General features: G+C 38.6%; 2 protein-coding genes across 2 annotated transcripts in view; one reads left to right on the top strand and one right to left on the bottom strand.

The window, feature by feature from the left end:
- pole (polymerase (DNA directed), epsilon) overlaps positions 1 to 1,888 on the top strand; it is a 30,709-nt gene extending 28,821 nt beyond the window's left edge. Inside the window, exons 46-49 of the mRNA XM_079816299.1 lie at positions 218 to 418; positions 645 to 770; positions 938 to 1,027; positions 1,613 to 1,888. Of these exons, the coding sequence (XP_079672425.1) occupies positions 218 to 418; positions 645 to 770; positions 938 to 1,027; positions 1,613 to 1,714 (519 nt within the window). The 3' untranslated portion in view covers positions 1,715 to 1,888. The remainder of the gene's footprint in view (positions 1 to 217; positions 419 to 644; positions 771 to 937; positions 1,028 to 1,612) is intronic.
- A 5,917-nt stretch (positions 1,889 to 7,805) lies between these two features.
- On the bottom strand, positions 7,806 to 16,457 carry p2rx2 (purinergic receptor P2X, ligand-gated ion channel, 2). The gene is made up of 12 exons (XM_079814434.1): positions 16,136 to 16,457; positions 15,437 to 15,572; positions 15,133 to 15,204; positions 14,950 to 15,025; positions 14,173 to 14,269; positions 14,017 to 14,097; positions 13,710 to 13,848; positions 13,472 to 13,602; positions 11,843 to 11,933; positions 11,684 to 11,749; positions 11,364 to 11,441; positions 7,806 to 8,200 (listed from the first exon to the last, which is right to left on the bottom strand). The coding sequence occupies exons 1-12, from the start codon at positions 16,273 to 16,275 to the stop codon at positions 8,105 to 8,107; spliced, it is 1,203 nt and encodes a 400-aa protein (XP_079670560.1). The 5' UTR covers positions 16,276 to 16,457; the 3' UTR covers positions 7,806 to 8,104.
- Positions 16,458 to 17,249: the final 792 nt, after the last annotated feature.

The raw sequence follows: 17,249 nt of genomic DNA, 5'->3' as shown, positions 1-17,249 counted from the left end.
TGCTGAAAATTCATCTTTACCATCACAGGAATAAATTACATTTTAAAACATTAAAGTAGAAAACATATATTTTAAATTATAGTAATATTTCACAATATTACAGTTTTTACTGCAGTTTTGTATGAATACATGCAGCCTTAGTGAGCATAAGTCTTTTACAAACATTAAAATAAATCTTACTAAACTCAAACTTTTGTTTGTGGTAATGTCCCTCCAGGTGCTCTCTCTGGACGCCAACATTGTCAATCAGGTGAACAAACTGAAGCGAGATCTTTTGCGTTTGGTGGATGTTGGAGAATTCTCAGAGGACGCCCAGTTCCGTGACCCCTGCAAGTCCTACGTCCTGCCAGAGGTCATCTGCCACCACTGTAACTTTTGTCGTGACCTTGACCTCTGCAAAGACCCTGCGGTTTCCCAGGTAACATCCTGACTCTTACTATTAAAGTTTGTTATTTAAACCTGTGGTTAATGGTTTACTACTCGCTCATGTTTATGTTTGATTTTAAGAGCTTTTTTTGAAACTCGTTAAGCTACAACTACTTGGTGTTTTCCCACATATTCATTCCTTTGTCATGTGATCAAGCTAGCCAAAAAACACAATAATATTCTCCCTTCACTCTTCTTTCCTCTTTCCTTACATGTAGGATGGTTCAGTTCTTCCTCAGTGGTTTTGTTCTAACTGTCAGGCCCAGTATGACACAGAGTCCATAGAAATGGCCCTGGTGGAGGCGCTCCAGAAGAAACTCATGAGTTACACGCTACAAGACCTGGTGAGAGACACAAACGAGAGACCCATTTACCCCTTTTAGAGTGTTTCCGATTTATGGTTTTGCTGAAGTAACATCTTGTTTTGTAAAATGTCCAAGCTTAATGTATATGCACATCCATTGACCTTTACTTCTGTAAATGGCACTTATGGCACTTTATCCCATCATAGGAATGTACCAAATGCAAAGGAGTGAAGGAAGCAAACATGCCGCTGTACTGTCGCTGTGCTGGAGATTTCAACCTCAGCTTCACCACAAAGGTACTTGTGTTATACTAATATGCTAATACTTCTGTATATCAGCATTACTACAGTTCAAAAGTTTGGGGTCAGTAAGATTTTAATCAGCAAGGATGCGTTCAATTGATCAAAAGTGACAGTAAAGATTACAAAAGATTTCCATTTCAAATAAATGCTGTTCTTTTGAACTTTCTATTCATCAAAGAATCACTCAAGTTCAATCATTGTCAACATTCATAATAAGACAAGTTTCTTGAGCAGCAAATCATCATATTAGAATGATTTCTGAAGAACCGTGTGACTGATGACTGGAATTATTAAAATTCAGCTTTGCATCACAGGAATAAATTACATTTAAAAATATATATATTAAAAGAGAAAACAAACGCTATTTTAAATTGTAATATTCTACAAAATTTCTGTTTTTATAGTATTTTTAATTAAATAAATGCAGCCTTGGTGAGCATGAGACTTCTTAAAAAAGCAATAAAAAAAATATGACCAACCCCAAAAATAAATGTATGCTTTACAGCCGATAGACCACAGAGAAATGTCCTTGTCATGTGTCATGTTTTCTCATTTCCACTTGTTTGGATGTGTTTGCAGAGCTTCTCTGAGCAGGTGGAAGTGTTCCGGAACATTGCCGCCCACTATAATATGAGCTTCCTGCTAGAGACCATTGACTGGGTCCTTAGTATGAACGCATAGATGCTGTTCACCTGATGCTCTCCATTGGTTGTGCCAAGCTATGTATGTTTGTGCCATTTGTACATATCTGAATTCATTTGAAATTTGTGTACATTATAACAGGGGGAATGTTTTGGTACTGGAACTTTCTTTTATTTGTGTGTTAATAAATGTTTTTGTATATGAAGAATTCACTTTGGCAAATGACCTTCCATCATTACTTCCTAAGTGACCAAGTGTAAATGATGATTTTTGGTCATTATGGTTACTAATTGAATCCGCAATGATGGCTCTTTCTCACTGTGGCACGCAACTAATATGTCCCTGTGGTAATAGTCCATCTTTTCGACATTTATGAATTTAATTATGTGAAGAATATGGCTTTTAGTTTTTGTAACCACATATAGGGCTATTTGAGGTTTGCAATAGCCAGCAACTACCCAGTTTAACTTAATGAGACGTCCACATCACTGCCTGGCTCCTAGCTCTGCCTTCTCACTCTACATTAGCACATTATAATTCGATTTCCTATCTCTGAGGCAAAGACCTGGACATCATGGAGATGTATGACATGCTGTGCAATGTGCAATTTGAAATCCAACCATTGTGAATTGGCATTACTGTACTCACCACTTACTGAAACTTAAGAGCAAAAAGCGTTTTCTTCAGAATAGTGTCTGAAACACTTCAAACGTTCAGTCAAAGTAGGTGATTAACCTTCAGAATGTTTGTCAATCTCGGGAGGTCAAATGAATTATCTGATAATATTTCATTTTTATTTTATACTATTGGTTTTGTTTTACATCTGTTATTTTACAAGATTTACTTTTTTTTTTTTTTTGGTGAGTCTGTTACTTACATTTGAAGCATGTCTAAATGCAGTTTAAAACCCTGTTTTATTTATATACTATATATATAATAGCAATAAATATTAAAGAAAAATAAATAAAGGTGCAAACCGATTTATTATAAATTCAGATGTCTCAGTAGGGGATCACTAATTTGTAGGGGTGTAATAATATATTGCAATACAAAAATGCAACAATGTGTTTCGTGGATCGTGACAATATACAGTATATTGTGTATAGTTCACCCAAAAATGAAAATTACTATGTGAGGAGAAAATTCAAGTTTACAGATGTATAATAATGCAATGGGGGAATATTTGTGGGTCCTCCATCCATCCATCCATCATCTTCCGCTTATCCGGGGCCGGGTCGCGGGGGCAACAGTCTAAGCAGAGACGCCCAGACTTCCCTCTCCCTAGACACTTCCTCCAGCTCTTCCGGGGGAACCCCGAGGCGTTCACAGGCCAGCCGGGAGACATAGTCCCTCCAGCGTGTCCTAGGTCTTCCCCGGGGCCTCCTCCCGGTGGGACGTGCCTGGAACACCTCCACCTCCAGGAGGCATCCGAAATAGATGCCCGAGCCACCTCAGCTGGCTCCTCTCGATGTGGAGGAGCAACGGCTCTACTCTGAGCTCCTCCCGAGTGACCAAGCTTCACACCCTATCTCTAAGGAAACGCCCAGCCACCCTACGGAGAAAGCTCATTTCGGCCGCCTGTATCCGGGATCTTGTCCTTTCGGTCATGACCCACAGCTCATGACCATAGGTGAGAGTAGGAACGTAGATTGACCGGTAAATCGAGAGCTTTGCCTTACAGCTCAGCTCCTTCTTTACCACGACAGACCGGTACATCGACCGCATTACTGCAGAAGCTGCACCGATCCATCTGTCAATCTCCCGTTCCATCCTCCCCTCACTCGTGAACAAGACCCCAAGATACCTGAACTCCTCCACTTGAGGCAGGAACTCTCCACCAACCTGAAGTGGGCAATCCACCCTTTTCCGACTGAGAACCATGGCCTCGGACTTGGAGGTGCTGATTCTCATCCCAGCCGCTTCGCACTCGGCTGCAAATCGTCCCAGTGCACGCTGAAGGTCCTGGTCTGAGGAGGCCAACATGACAACATCTGCAAAAAGCAGTGACGAAATCGTATGGTCCCCAAACCGGACACTCTCCGGCCCTTGGCTGCGCCTAGAAATTCTGTCCATAAAAATTATGAACAGAACCGGTGACAAAGGGCAGCCCTGCCGGAGTCCAACATGCACCGGGAACAGGTCTGACTTACTGCCGGCAATGCGGACCAAGCTCTTGCTCCGGTCGTACAGGGACCGAACAGCCCTAAGCAGGGGGCCGCCGACCCCATACTCCCAGAGCACCCTCCACAGGATGCGACGAGGAACACAGTCGAATGCCTTCTCCAAATCCACAAAACACATGTGGACTGGTTGGGCAAACTCCCATGAACCCTCCAGCACCCTGGAAAGGGTATAGAGCTGGTCCAGTGTTCCACGGCCGGGACGAAAACCACACCGTTCCTCCTGAATCCGAGGTTCCACTATCGGCCGAATTCTCTTCTCCAGTACCCTGGCAAAGTCTATTTGTGGGTCCTTAAAATGCCAAATGTCTTGTGTTTTCAGTAAAAAGTGGCCTGCATTATTTTAAATATATCTAGTCAGTGACACAGTGCAAGCATATTTGTCTAAAATAATTCTGTATTTTCAGCTTCAGATTCATGAATATTGTTATTCTGGTGTCATCATTGTCCTGTGCTTTGGGTTACCAGCACCAAGTCCAAGCCTATTCATTTCCACCCCCAATGTAATACCAAATTTAGCATTTAAATCAACAGTACATTTTTTGTTAACCGTTTACCATAGGTTGTGATGTATCGCTATAATATCGGGTTCGCGAGTTCAGTATCATGATATGTATCAAATCGTGACATAAGGGTATTGTTACACCCCTATTAATTTGGGACCAAATATTGGTTTGGAGTTGTTGATAAACTTACACTACCATTCAAAAGGTAATGATTAATAAATACACTGATCAGGCAGAGCATTATGACCATTGACAGGTGAAGTGAATGACACTTCTCTTCATCACCTGTTAGTGGGTGGGATCTATTAGGCAGCAAGTGAACATGTTGTCCACAAAGTTGATGTGTTAGAAGCAGGAAAAATGGGCAAGCATAAGGATTTGAGCGAGTTTGACAAGGGTCAAATTGTGATGGTTAGACGACTGGGTCAGCGCATCTCCAAAACTGCAGCTCTTGTGGGATATTCCTGGTCTGCAGGGGTCAGGATCTATCAGAAGTGGTCCAAGGAAGGAACAGTGGTGAACTGGCGACAGGGTCATGGGCGGCCAAGGCTCATTGATGCACGTGGGGAGCGAAAGCTGGCCCGTGTAGTCCGATCAAACAGACAAGCTACTGTAGCTCATATTGCTCAAGAAGTTAATGCTGGTTCTGATAGAAAGGTGTCAGAATACACAGTGCATCGCAGTTTTTTGCGTATGAGGCTGCATATCTGCTCATTTTATTTAATGGACCTCAACAACTAACAATGAACTGTGGTAGTTTTATTAACTAACATTAACACATATTAATAAATACAGTAACAAAAGCATTAATCATTGTTTATTATTGTTAGTTAATGCATTAATTAATGTGAGCTCATTGTAATGTGTTACCCTTTTTTTAAAGTAATACTTTCATTCAGCAAGGATGCCTTAAATTGATCAAAAGTGACCATAAAAAAATGTTCTTTTGAACTTTACATTTTTCAAATAGTCCTGTAAAATGTTTGAATCATTTCCATGAAAATAAGCACAACTATTTTCAATGTTGATAACAATAAGAAATGTTTCTTGAGCAGGAAATCATCATATTAGAATGATTTCTGAAGGATCATGTGACACTGAAGACTGGAGTAACGATGCTGAAAATTCAGCTTTTATATTTTAAAATATATAAAAATTAGTGCTGTCAAATGAACTAAATCACATTTTTCTGTAATTAATCGCACCTAACAACGTTTTTTTAATATATTTTTATATTTTAATAATATCACATTTAATCTCCAAATTAATGTAGAAACAACATAAAAACAGTAGCCTATATTTTAAATATTTGTTTAATGGCATCTTTTTATGAAAGAAGGCCAGTATCACCGCTGCTGATGTCTCTATGAAATTGATTTTTTATTTAAATGCAGCCTTGGTGAGAATAAGAGACTTCTTTCAAATAGAAAAAAAAGAATGGTTGAGCTTTGACAAATATAGTCAACAATTTGTGTAAAAATTCAGAAAAGTTGTTTACTTCTCTTCTACCTTTTTTATAAACTAAAATAAGTGTTGTAAGGAGTCTATACAAGAATATGTTGTGCTGTAGACAAACGGCTACATAGCCCTGCTAAGTTCATTGTCTGTCCATTCACTTTAGCATCTGGTTTCAGTCTCTTGTCCTGTCTGGGGAGATGAGGTTTTATATGCACCCTTGATCATTACTTAAATGTCTGATCCATAAACCTCAAAAGTGTGAGCTGCATAAATCGATAGGTTTCTATTAATCACATTTAGAGTAGAGCTGGGCAGACGCGGTTTCTCTTTCCCTAAATTTCATTACTGTAACCAATATCATAAGAAGAGTTGTTATCAGGTTAGCAGAGCGAGTGCTTCTCTTTGGAGAAACCGTCTCATCTTTCCTTATGCAAGATGATTTTTGATGGATGAAGGATCCCGGAAAGGATTTTGTTTTTTATATTGCAGTATTTATTTTAAAAGATTTATCTGTGCGCATCATTATTTTTTTTAAACTATTCTCTTCTCTGATGATGCGTTTACTGGTGAGAGGGCGGGGCCACCTCACATTAGATCCACCAATAGCAAACCACAATGATCCAATCAATTCCTGACAGACAAAATCAAGTCCCATCCCATTTTTTCTTGTTTAAATTATTTCGAATTATTTATCTGTTCACATCGTTATTTTTTTTTTAAACTATTCTCTTCTCTGATGAGGCATTTACTGGCGAGAGGGCGGGGCCAATCACATGAGATCCACCAATAGCAAACCACAGTGATCCAATCAGTTCCCGACAGACAAAATCAAGTCTCATCCCACATTTTTTCTTGTTTGAGAAGTCGTTTCACTCAGATATACATCACGATAGAAAACAGATAATCACAACTTCCATTTCATACAAACAACAAAAAAATCACCAGATAAAGTCTAACTTTACATGAACACGGCAACTTTTTGTGACTTTAGCTTATTCACCGTATCCCCCAGAGTTAGATAAGTACATACATACCATTCTCATCTCCGTACGGTACATCCCATAACTCTGTCTGACGCACCCACCGCTAGCCTAGCTTAGCAGAAAGACTGGAGGTAAACGGCTCCTAGCCTACTGCTCAATAAGTGACAAAATAATGATAACATTTTCCTATTTACATGTTGTGATGTGTACAATTACATTGTGTACTAAGACCGATGGAAAATGAAAAGTTGTGATTTTTTAGACAGATATGGCTAGGAACAATACTCTCATTCCTGTGTAATAATCAAGGAACTTTGCTGCCTTCCTAGGCTAACTTTCGTCAACATAATCAGCGTGACAACCTGCTTGCACAGGGAGCGATGGGGACTATTTTCAGACGCTGTGTAATATCTTTGCACCGCTTCACTCATGGGAGGGCTCAAAGCTCTTGATCATTACGCAGGAATGAGAGTATAGTTCCTTGCCATATCGGTCTAGAAAGTCACAACTTTTCATTTTCCGTCGGTCTTAGTACACAATGTAACTATACACATCACAACATGTAAGTAGGAAAATGTTGGCGTTATTTTGTCACTTATTGAGCAGTAGGTTAGCTGGAGCCATTTACCTCCAGTCTTTGTGCTAAGCTAGGCTAGCGGGGGGTGCGTCAGACAGAGTTATGGCATGCACGGAGATGAGAATGGTGTGTATGGACTTATCTAACTCTGGAGGACACGGGGAATAAGCTAAAGTCCCAAAAAGTCGGCGTGTTCCTTTAAAGTTAACATGAAATCTAAATTTTGTATCATTATTTTGTGGAATTTGTCTGTGCACACTATTGCAAAGAAAAATATTTTATCAAAATGTCAATTTTTATAATGGTCCGATCAAAATCAAGTGCTGCTTTATATCCTGGAAATCAAATCATGTGACACATTTGTATGAAACTCAATATTCAATGAGTTCTTTCTTAATGAATATTCTTTTTTTTCATTGAAATAATGTCACATTACAGAAAGCCTTTAATGATCCATGACTGTTCAAAGATGGAAGATACATGCAAACCTGTTGTGTATATGAATTAAACAAGCAAGTCAATTGTTGATCAGCGTTTAATATTTATTGAAGCAAAGCTGCATACGTGTATTCTTTAAGCTTTTCTAGATTCAGATATGGCGTTTTGTGCTGTATTCCACACTTCTTTTCCTCAGACAGGAATAACCAGTCCTTTATGTAAAAATATTATGCTGTACTATATTAGGCATGGCATGCCGTAACGAGCGGTTTTGGTGGCAGGATGTTTTACAATGGTACGCCCTCTGAGAGGTCAGAGTGGGTGGAGCCATAGCTTGTCAGCGTGAGGTCTGTTGTTATTGGCTGGCGTGGTTGCTTGGAGATCTGATTAAACAAAACAGAAACAGCTTTTGATTAGCCTTTTCAAGAAATAGAAAATAATTGACCATCATGTTCCAAACTGGATGACTTTCTTTCATGTTATTTTCTCAGAATTACGTGATATAAACTAGTAAATTTGTTATAGTCAGAATTGCGTTATACACCGATCAGGCATAACATTATGAATCCTAATATTGTGTTGGTCCCCCTTTTGCTGCCAAAACAGCCCTGACCCGTCGAGGCATGGACTCCACTAGACCCCTGAAGGTGTGCTGTGGTATCTGGCCCCAAGATGTTAGCAGCAAATGCTTTAAGTCCTGTAAGTTGTGAGGTGGGACCTCCATGGATCGGACTTGTTTGTTCAGCACATCCCACAGATGCTCGTTTGGATTGAGATCTGGGAAATTTGGAAGCCAAATCAACACCTCAAACTCATTGTTGTGCTCCTCAAACCATTCCTGAACCATTTTGCTTTGTGGCAGGGCACATTATCTGCTGGAAGAGGCAACAGCCACCAGGGAATACCGTTTCCATGAAAGGGTGTACATGGTCTGCAACAATGCTTAGGTGGTACGTGTCAAAGTAACATCCACATTGATGGCAAGACCCAAAGTTTCCCAGCAGAACTTTGCCCAAAGCATCACACTGCCTCCGCCGGCTTGCCTTATTCCCATATTGCATCCTGGTGCCATGTGTTCCCCAGGTAAGCGTCGCACACGCACCCGGCCATCCACGTGATGTACAACCCCAAATCAGAAAAAGTTGGGACAGTATGGAAAACGCAAATAAATAAAAAAAAGAAGTGATTTCTAAATTTACTTTGACTTGTATTTCATTGCAGACAATATGAACACAAAATATTTCATGTTTTGTCTGGTCAACTTCATGTCATTTGTAAATATGCATCCTTTCCTGTCATTCAGACCTGCAACACATTTCAAAAAAAGTTGGGAAAGGAGCAATTTAGGGCTAGTAATGAGGTAAAATGGTTAAATAATGATGTGATTTGAAACAGGTGATTGTAATTATGATTTGGTACAAAGGCAGCATCCAAGAAAGGTCTAATCCTTTAGGAGCAAAGATGGGCCGAGGATCGCCAGTTTGCCAACAAATACGTGAGAAAATTATTGAAATGTTTAAAAACAATGTTCCTCAAAGGAAGAGATTTGGATATTTCACATTCAACAGTGCATAACATAATTAAAAAGATTCAAGGAATCTGGAGGAATTTCAGTGCGTAAAGGACAAGGGCGCAAGCCTAAGCTGAACAGCCGTGATCTCCGATCCCTCAGGCGGCACTGCATCAAGAATCGTCATTCATCTATAAGCGATATCACCACATGGGCTCAGGACTACTTTGGCAAACCTTTGTCAAGTACCACAATACATAGTTACATCCACAAATGCCAGTTAAAACTGTACTGTGCCAAAAGGAAGCCCTATGTTAACAGTGTCCAGAAGCGCCGTCGACTTCTCTGGGCTCTGAGGCATCTGGGATGGACCATCACACAGTGGAAACGTATACTGTGGTCAGATGAATCAGTATTTGAGGTATTTTTTGGGAGGAATTAACGCTGTGTGCTCCGGACCAAAGAAGAAAAGGATCATCCAGACTGTTACCAGCAACAAGTCCAAAAGCCAGGGTCTGTCATGGTATGGGGTTGTGTCAGTGCCCTTGGCAAAGGTAACTTGAACTTCTGTGAAGGCACCATTAATGCTGAAAAGTACATAGAGATTTTGGAGCATAATATGCTGCCTTCAAGAAGACATCTTTTCCAGGGACGTCCATGCATATTTCAACAAGACAATGCAAAACCACATTCTGCACACATTACAAAGTCCTGGCTGCGGAGGAAGAGGGTACGGGTACTTGACTGGCCTGCCTGCAGTCCCAACCTGTCTCCAATAGAGAATTTTGAAGCGCAAAATGCGACAACGAAGACCCCGTACTGTTGCCCACCTTAAGACTTGTTTGCAGGAAGAATGGGACAAAATTACACCTGAAACACTTCATCACTTGGTGTCTTCAGTCCCTAAACGTCTTTTAAGTGTTGTGAAAAGGAATGGCAACATTACAAAGTGGTAAATGCTTTACTGTCCCAACTTTTTTTTAAATGTGTTGCAGGTCTGAATGACAGGAAAGGATGCATATTTACAAATGACATGAAGTTGACCAGACAAAACATGAAATATTTTTTGTTCATATTGTCTGCAATGAAATACAAGTCAAAGTAAATTTAGAAATCACTTCTTTTTTTTTTTTTTCGTTTTCCATACTGTCTCAAATTTTTCTGATTTGGGGTTGTAAAAGAAAATGTGATTCAACAGACCAGGCCACCTTCTTCTATTGATCCATGGTCCATTTCTGATGCTCACGTGCCCACTGTTGGTGCTTTCGGCGGTGGACAGGGGTCAGCATGGTCACCCTGACTGGTCTGTGGCTATGCATCCCCATACACAACAAACTGCGATGCACTGTGTATTCTGACACCTTTCTATCAGAACCAGCATTAACTTCTTGAGTCTGATTGATCGGACCTCACGGGCCAGCCTTTGCTCCCCACGTGCATCAATGAGCCTTGGCCCTCCATGACCCTGTCGCCAGTTCACCACTGTTCCTTCCTTGGAGCTCTTTTGATAGATACTGACCACTGCAGACCGGGAACACCCCACAAGAGCTGTTTTGGAGATGCGCTGACCCAGTCGTCTAACCATCACAATTTGGCCCTTGTCAAACTCGCTCAAATCCTTACGCTTGCCCATTTTTCCTGCTTCTAACACATCAACTTTGAGGACAAAATGTTCACTTGCTGCCTAATATATCCCACCCACTAACAGGTGCCATGATGAAGAGATAAACAGTGTTCTTCACTTCACCGGTCAGTGGTCAAAATGTTATGCCTGATCAGTGTATGAAGTCAGAATTGAAACTCGCAATGCTGAGAAATAAAGTCAGAATTGCAAGATAAAAATTCGCAATTGCAAGTAAAAAAAGTCATAATCTTGAGAAAAATAAGTCAGAAGTGTGAGAAAAAATTCTCACAATTCTGACTTTATAACTGGCAATTAAAAAAAAGTGAATATCCTGCAATTTTGACTTTTTTCCTCAATTGAAGTTTATATCCCACAAATCCTACACCGATTTTTTCCATCCTGCTTGACTTACGTCATCAAACTTCATATCACTGAAGACTTCATTCTTATCGATAAACGTCAGCATGATCCAGTCACAGATGATTGAGCACTAGATGAGAGATAATAAGACAATTCCCAAGATTAAGCATGAGGCAAAACTCTGAACCGCGCTGTATATGTCCGTAAATGGCTCTTTCCATCAGGGTTACTCCAGATCAAGCGCTGTGAGCGAAACCTGAGAATCATTCCAATAATGCAATTTGCGAAGTGTTTATGTCTGCCATCACTGTCATTATCTCACACTTTCAACCCCAAATAATCGTTTTTAATATGCATTCAGCAAAAACGTACAATTCCTACTGACGTCATGGCCGTGACTGTGTTGATGATGGTTGGAATCAGACTGAATCTTCCTGCCTGAAAGGAAATATTGAAATAATGTTTCAATATAATGCAAATGTGCAGTCAGCATGTCAGAGAGGCACTAATGTACTTCCTGTATGTTCTCACATGTCCATGAACAATGACATCCAGGCGAATCCCATAGGCTTTAATGAGTGTTCTGTACTCCACACCATCCTTATAGAAATATTTTGCAAACCTTGGAAGTAAAAATATATATATATATATTATAAGAGTAATGATGAAACAACTCTATTCCCAATTTAAATGGATTAGATGAATTAAGCATTTATGGCCAAAAGTGTGCAGAAGTTTAAAATATCACAGTGTATATAACTGGATAGTTTACTGTGCGTTACAGATTGCAAATTACATGATGAAAATTGTAGTTAGTAACGTAATGTTATATTACAGATTTTAGGTAATGTATTCTAAATACTTTTGATTACTTTTGACTCGTTTATCATATTGATCTGAATAGGACAATCTTATTGATACCATATTGATATAAAAATACAAAGAGAAAGAAAATATTCCACAATATGAATGGCATTAAACATTACGTCAGAGTTTCCCAAACTGAAGGAACTGCAGGGGGTTAGTGAGTTCATGTAAAGCTAATAATTCATTAAATCATAAAAATGTCAAATTAAAATAAATAAAAACAAATCAGCACATGCTAAAAAAGATTCAATATTTTAGTTGTGTTTTGACCATTAATCGACATCAGGGAACCCTAAATATGTGAATGTGTTATTAAATTATTGACTTAATTATTAAATATCAAAAGGGGTTCAGCTGACTAAACTGCATTAATTGTAAATATGACATGAATTTGTGCCTTTTAATGTGTTTGAAAGCCTTCCAAAGACAGTAATAAACGACTTAATGACTCACTGAGTGATAATTCGAATAATAATTCAAATGTGTTCATCAGGAGTTGATTGATGTGCAATATTAAGTAAATTCAGCGGTCACTTGACTAGTGGCTGGTCTGTGCAATTTCACAAATCAAGAAGACTTTCCGAACATATATAAGTGATAAACCGAAAAGATAAAAAAGAAGATTTGGGGAGAATCAATGTAATCATGTAATCAATAAAAATATAACTGTAGTCTGATTATGAGAATTTTAAAACGTAATATAATCCAATTAAAAGTACTTAATTTTTGGAATTTGATTACGTTATCCAGATTACATGTAATCAGTTGCTACCAAGCACTGTTTATTAATCTTAAAATAAAGCATGCTGAAAAATATTCAAAGAGGAAAATATTAATAATTGCATTTCCCATTTTACAAGATGATTTTTGATGGATGAAGTTTCGCTGAAAAGAGATCTTGGTAACACTTTAGTTTAGGGTCCAATTCTCGCTGTTAACTAGTTGCTTATTAGCATGCATATTACTAGGATATTGGCTGTTTATTAAAACTTATAAAGCAGATATTAATCCCTTGTTCTGCAGGACTATGTTCTACATCCCTTAATCCTACCCAATTCTAACTATTAATAAGCAGTAATTAGGGGTTTTATTGAGCCAAAAGTCATAGTTAATAGTTAACAGTGAGAATTGGACCCTAAAGTGTGACTGAGAACTTTACTTTAAAATGTCTTAAGCCGCACTTTCATGGTGTTGGGAGTCCTGCATATGCATTTAGCTATATTATACTTGATCATCATTTGAAATGTCTCTTGATTACGGAAGTTCCTGATCCACCAGTTAATATACCCCTACCTGTAGTAGTATCCTGAGCTGGGCAGGTCTTTCCTCATGTCCAGTCTTCTGAATGAATATGTTGGAATGCACTTTGAGGGATCCACATCAAAATCACACTTCCAGTTAATGAACACGCCAATTATTCCACCCTAAACACATTAAAACATACATGAAACGTACATATAAAAAGGTTACTGTTGCTTAAAAATGCAGAAAAACAATTGGTATGCTATTTGACAGTAGACTGTATACATACTGTTCTGCAAAGTTCACTGAATTTCTCTCTGGCCTGCGCTGCGATGAAGCCCAGGCTGAATACTGGACAATAAGGGTTGGTGTCTGGGTGATAATGGCAGCGTAACAACTTCTTTGGCTTGTTTGGTTTGATATTGCCCCTGTAAACCATAGGCAATTTCACTTTAGATCAAAAGATACATATATAAGATATTTCTGATCATTTATATGTTTTACTATAGAGTGCTCCAAAGATTTTTTTTAGTTGTAGGCCAAAACCCATAAACCGTAGCAATATTTATGAAATATTCTGAAACTCATAACCGTACCTCAGAACTTTAAACTTTGGGAAATGGATGGCATTCTTTATAAACACTGTGAAATTAATGGCCTGTTCCAAAGCTGGTTCCCTGTGGGGACAGGAAAGACGTTTCAGTGCATTTCTCTGCAGTACATTGACAGATCAATAAATTAAAGCGCAATACCTGACAACAGCATAATCTTCAATGGGACACCAGGTTTTGATCTCACAGGTCTTGAATGTGTAGTTGTAGTACGGTATACACCGTCCTGTTCTTTGACCTATTGAAAAACAAGTTCACATGTTGATATAAGTCATATTCAAATTATTCTGAGACTTGCTGAAGTGATTTTGGTATTCATATTTGTACAGTAGGCCATCAACTGAACTTTTTTTTAATTACCGGTAATTATTAATGTTTGGATTTAAATCAGTTGTGCTGCAGTAATCAAAGCAAATTCTGATATTTATATTCATTTTTATTTTTCGATTTAAAAAAATTTTTTAATGAGAAATTGCATTAAATCAGAAGAAGGTTAATATTAAAGTCGGCATGAAACTGAAGTATTTTCTTCCCTATTGTGATGAGTGTAACGGCTTCTCAAACAAGAAAAAACGTAAGGCGGGACTTGATTTTGTTCATTTGGAATTGATTGGATAGTTCTGGTTTGCTATTGGTCGATCTCATGTGAGTGACAGGTTGCCCCGCCCTTGCGCCAGTAAACACGTCATTAGAGAAGAGAAGTCGCTGCACGAGGGAAGTTATTCTGATAAAAAATAATTAAGAAGACATATGAATTTTAAAAAGTATGTATACAAATAACTCATTTATAATAAATATTGGAATATTCCATTAAAAAAAATCTGAATTGTCAATTTTTAATTTATGATGACTTTAAACTAGTGGCCTTTTGGACCCCACTGTATGTATGTATGTATGCATTATAAATGTAAACCCCACCATGACCCTCAAAATCTATTTCCCCTCGAGTGCAGTCAGAATCCGTTGTGCAGTTTGCATAGGCAACACTGTAATGCTGAAAAAGCAAAGAAGGGAAAAAAATGCTATTTGACTCAGACCAAGCATAAAAAACCAAAACATCAATACTTTGAATTTATATTGTTGTTTAGTTTGTGCACTCACCTCGGCACATGTGCTCTGCGTCTGATCATGCGTCACTTCTTTTCTAAGAATTGTACTGATGACATCCCCACCCTGTGCGTGAAGAAATTCTGTGTTTCTAATCAATCAATATAATGCTGACCAAGTATGAATATGTATTATGATCTAGCAGGGAAAATATAATTTAATCACTTTACAATATCTGAAGTAATATAAATAATATCTGGTCTGCCCTGGACATTTTTTTTTTTTTTTTTAAACAAAAACAAAAGATGATGTAATGATATGAATGTATGTACTGTTTATTTGTTTTATGGTCCCTCACCTCGGAAGGTCTGACATATTCTGTAGTGTCCTGAACGAAGTCTTCCAGTATGGCCACACCTCTCATCTCAGTGTACACCGAGCTCTCTGGACGCGTCTCAGTCTCCTGATATGCTTTCTGACTGATAAATACATGCCTGCATGCATAAAAGATAACATACATGCATCCATTATCTGCAGACTTTAAAAACAAAACACACCTAGCAGAGTAGATCGTGTGTATGAACTATACGATCAACATTAAAGGATTAAACATATTCAAAGATATAAATGAAAATGCAAAAAACTAAACTATGAATTCACAGCCAGATTATTCTGTAAAACTTCTGTAAATCAGATATGAATTAATATTATTTCATAATATTCAAATGAGAATACATTCATCTCTATATCACTTATTTCTATTGACATTTTTATTGCATTTCTTCTGCATATATTGTCTTCAAAATGCAGGAAAAAAAAACTGCTCCTTCAGTCGGTTGTAGGCAAAAGCCTTACATTTCTTTGGGTTTATAGTAAGGATTCAGAGACAATGAAATGACTCTATTTTGAATTTCCATTTTGTTGTTCTGCAGTGGTCTATCTATAGACTAATATGATAAAGATCATATGTATGACCAAATAGAAGTATCAAGTTTGTTGATTGACTAAAAGTAATTTTTTAGATAAAAGACAAAGACAGAGGATAGTAGATTCTTACCAAATGAAATATGTGATCACCAGGAACTGCACGGCTCTGTATATGACTCCTAGTTTTCTGTCCTTCACCACCATAACTTTTGGAGTCTCATAGTCCCAAAAACCCAGGAAAAAGTCTTTGAGGAATTCTAGACAACCCATTTTTTTTTTTTTTAATCAAATTCCTTACTTGTTCCTGCAAAATGAAGGTCTTAATCTTCACCGGTCACCACTGAACTGATGCTGTATGGTGATACCCGCATCTGTACTACAGCCACTCTCTCTCTCTCTCTCTCTCTCTCTCTCACTCCCTCTCCCCCTCTCTTTCTCTCGCTCGCTCTCTCCCCTGAAAATCAACCTTGTTCTTTTTTCAATGGTTCTTTATCACATTGTTATTTATGTTGCACTGAGTAATTAATTTAATTAATCTTAACTAATCTTGCCTATTTTCTATCTCTGCAGTTAAATGTTTATTATTATAAAGTTTATTATTTTATTGAAAGAATTAAGATTTGCGTATAACTAAGGCTTACGGAACAACAGCAAACTTGATGATGAGGTACAATGCATCTTTGTTGCATTACAAGTATTTATAAATGTAAGATCGTAGATAGATAGATAGATAGATAGACAGACAGACAGACAGACAGACAGACAGACAGACAGACCGACCTGGATCAGGGCATCAGTGAGCTCCTTGCAGTCTGTGGTGCTATTTGGCGGCTTCTGATGCTCCGATACATAATGTCCCAGAGGTTCTCAACTGGATTCAGGTCTGGGGAACGTGAAGGCCAGTCAATGTCATCAATGCCTTCGTCAAAAACTGTCTACACACTCTAGCCACATGAGGCCGGGCATTATCATGCACTAGGAGGAACCCAGGGTCCCCTGCACCAGCATACGGTCTGACAATGGCTCTCCCGGGTAGCCTACCTAACAGCAGTAAGGAGGTCTGTGCGATCCTGAAACATGCTATTGAAACTTGGAGACACACCAAACCTCCTTGGCACGTATGGATGGCCCATGGAGGAGCTGGACTGTGGAACCTGATTGGGTTGCAGGTACTGCCTCATGCTACAGAAAGTGACAAAGACCCTAACAAAACACAAAACTAAAAACAAGTCAGTCAGGAAGAC

Source organism: Gobio gobio (assembly GCF_949357685.1).
Source record: "Gobio gobio genome assembly, chromosome: 4".
In the NCBI taxonomy this organism is placed as follows: domain Eukaryota; kingdom Metazoa; phylum Chordata; class Actinopteri; order Cypriniformes; family Gobionidae; genus Gobio; species Gobio gobio.
The sequence above is the reverse complement of the archived record's forward strand: the minus strand, read 5'-3'. Positions and strand labels throughout refer to the sequence as shown.

Coding starts and splice junctions, on each gene's coding strand:
- p2rx2 (XM_079814434.1), bottom strand. CDS start 16,275: ATGGGTTGTCTAGAATTCCTCAAAGACTTTTTCCTGGGTTTTTGGGAC. Junction 15,573..16,135: donor GTGATCACATATTTCATTTG/GTAAGAATCTAC, acceptor TTATGCATGCAG/GCATGTATTTATCAGTCAGA. Junction 11,750..11,842: donor ATGTCATTGTTCATGGACAT/GTGAGAACATAC, acceptor ATTTCCTTTCAG/GCAGGAAGATTCAGTCTGAT.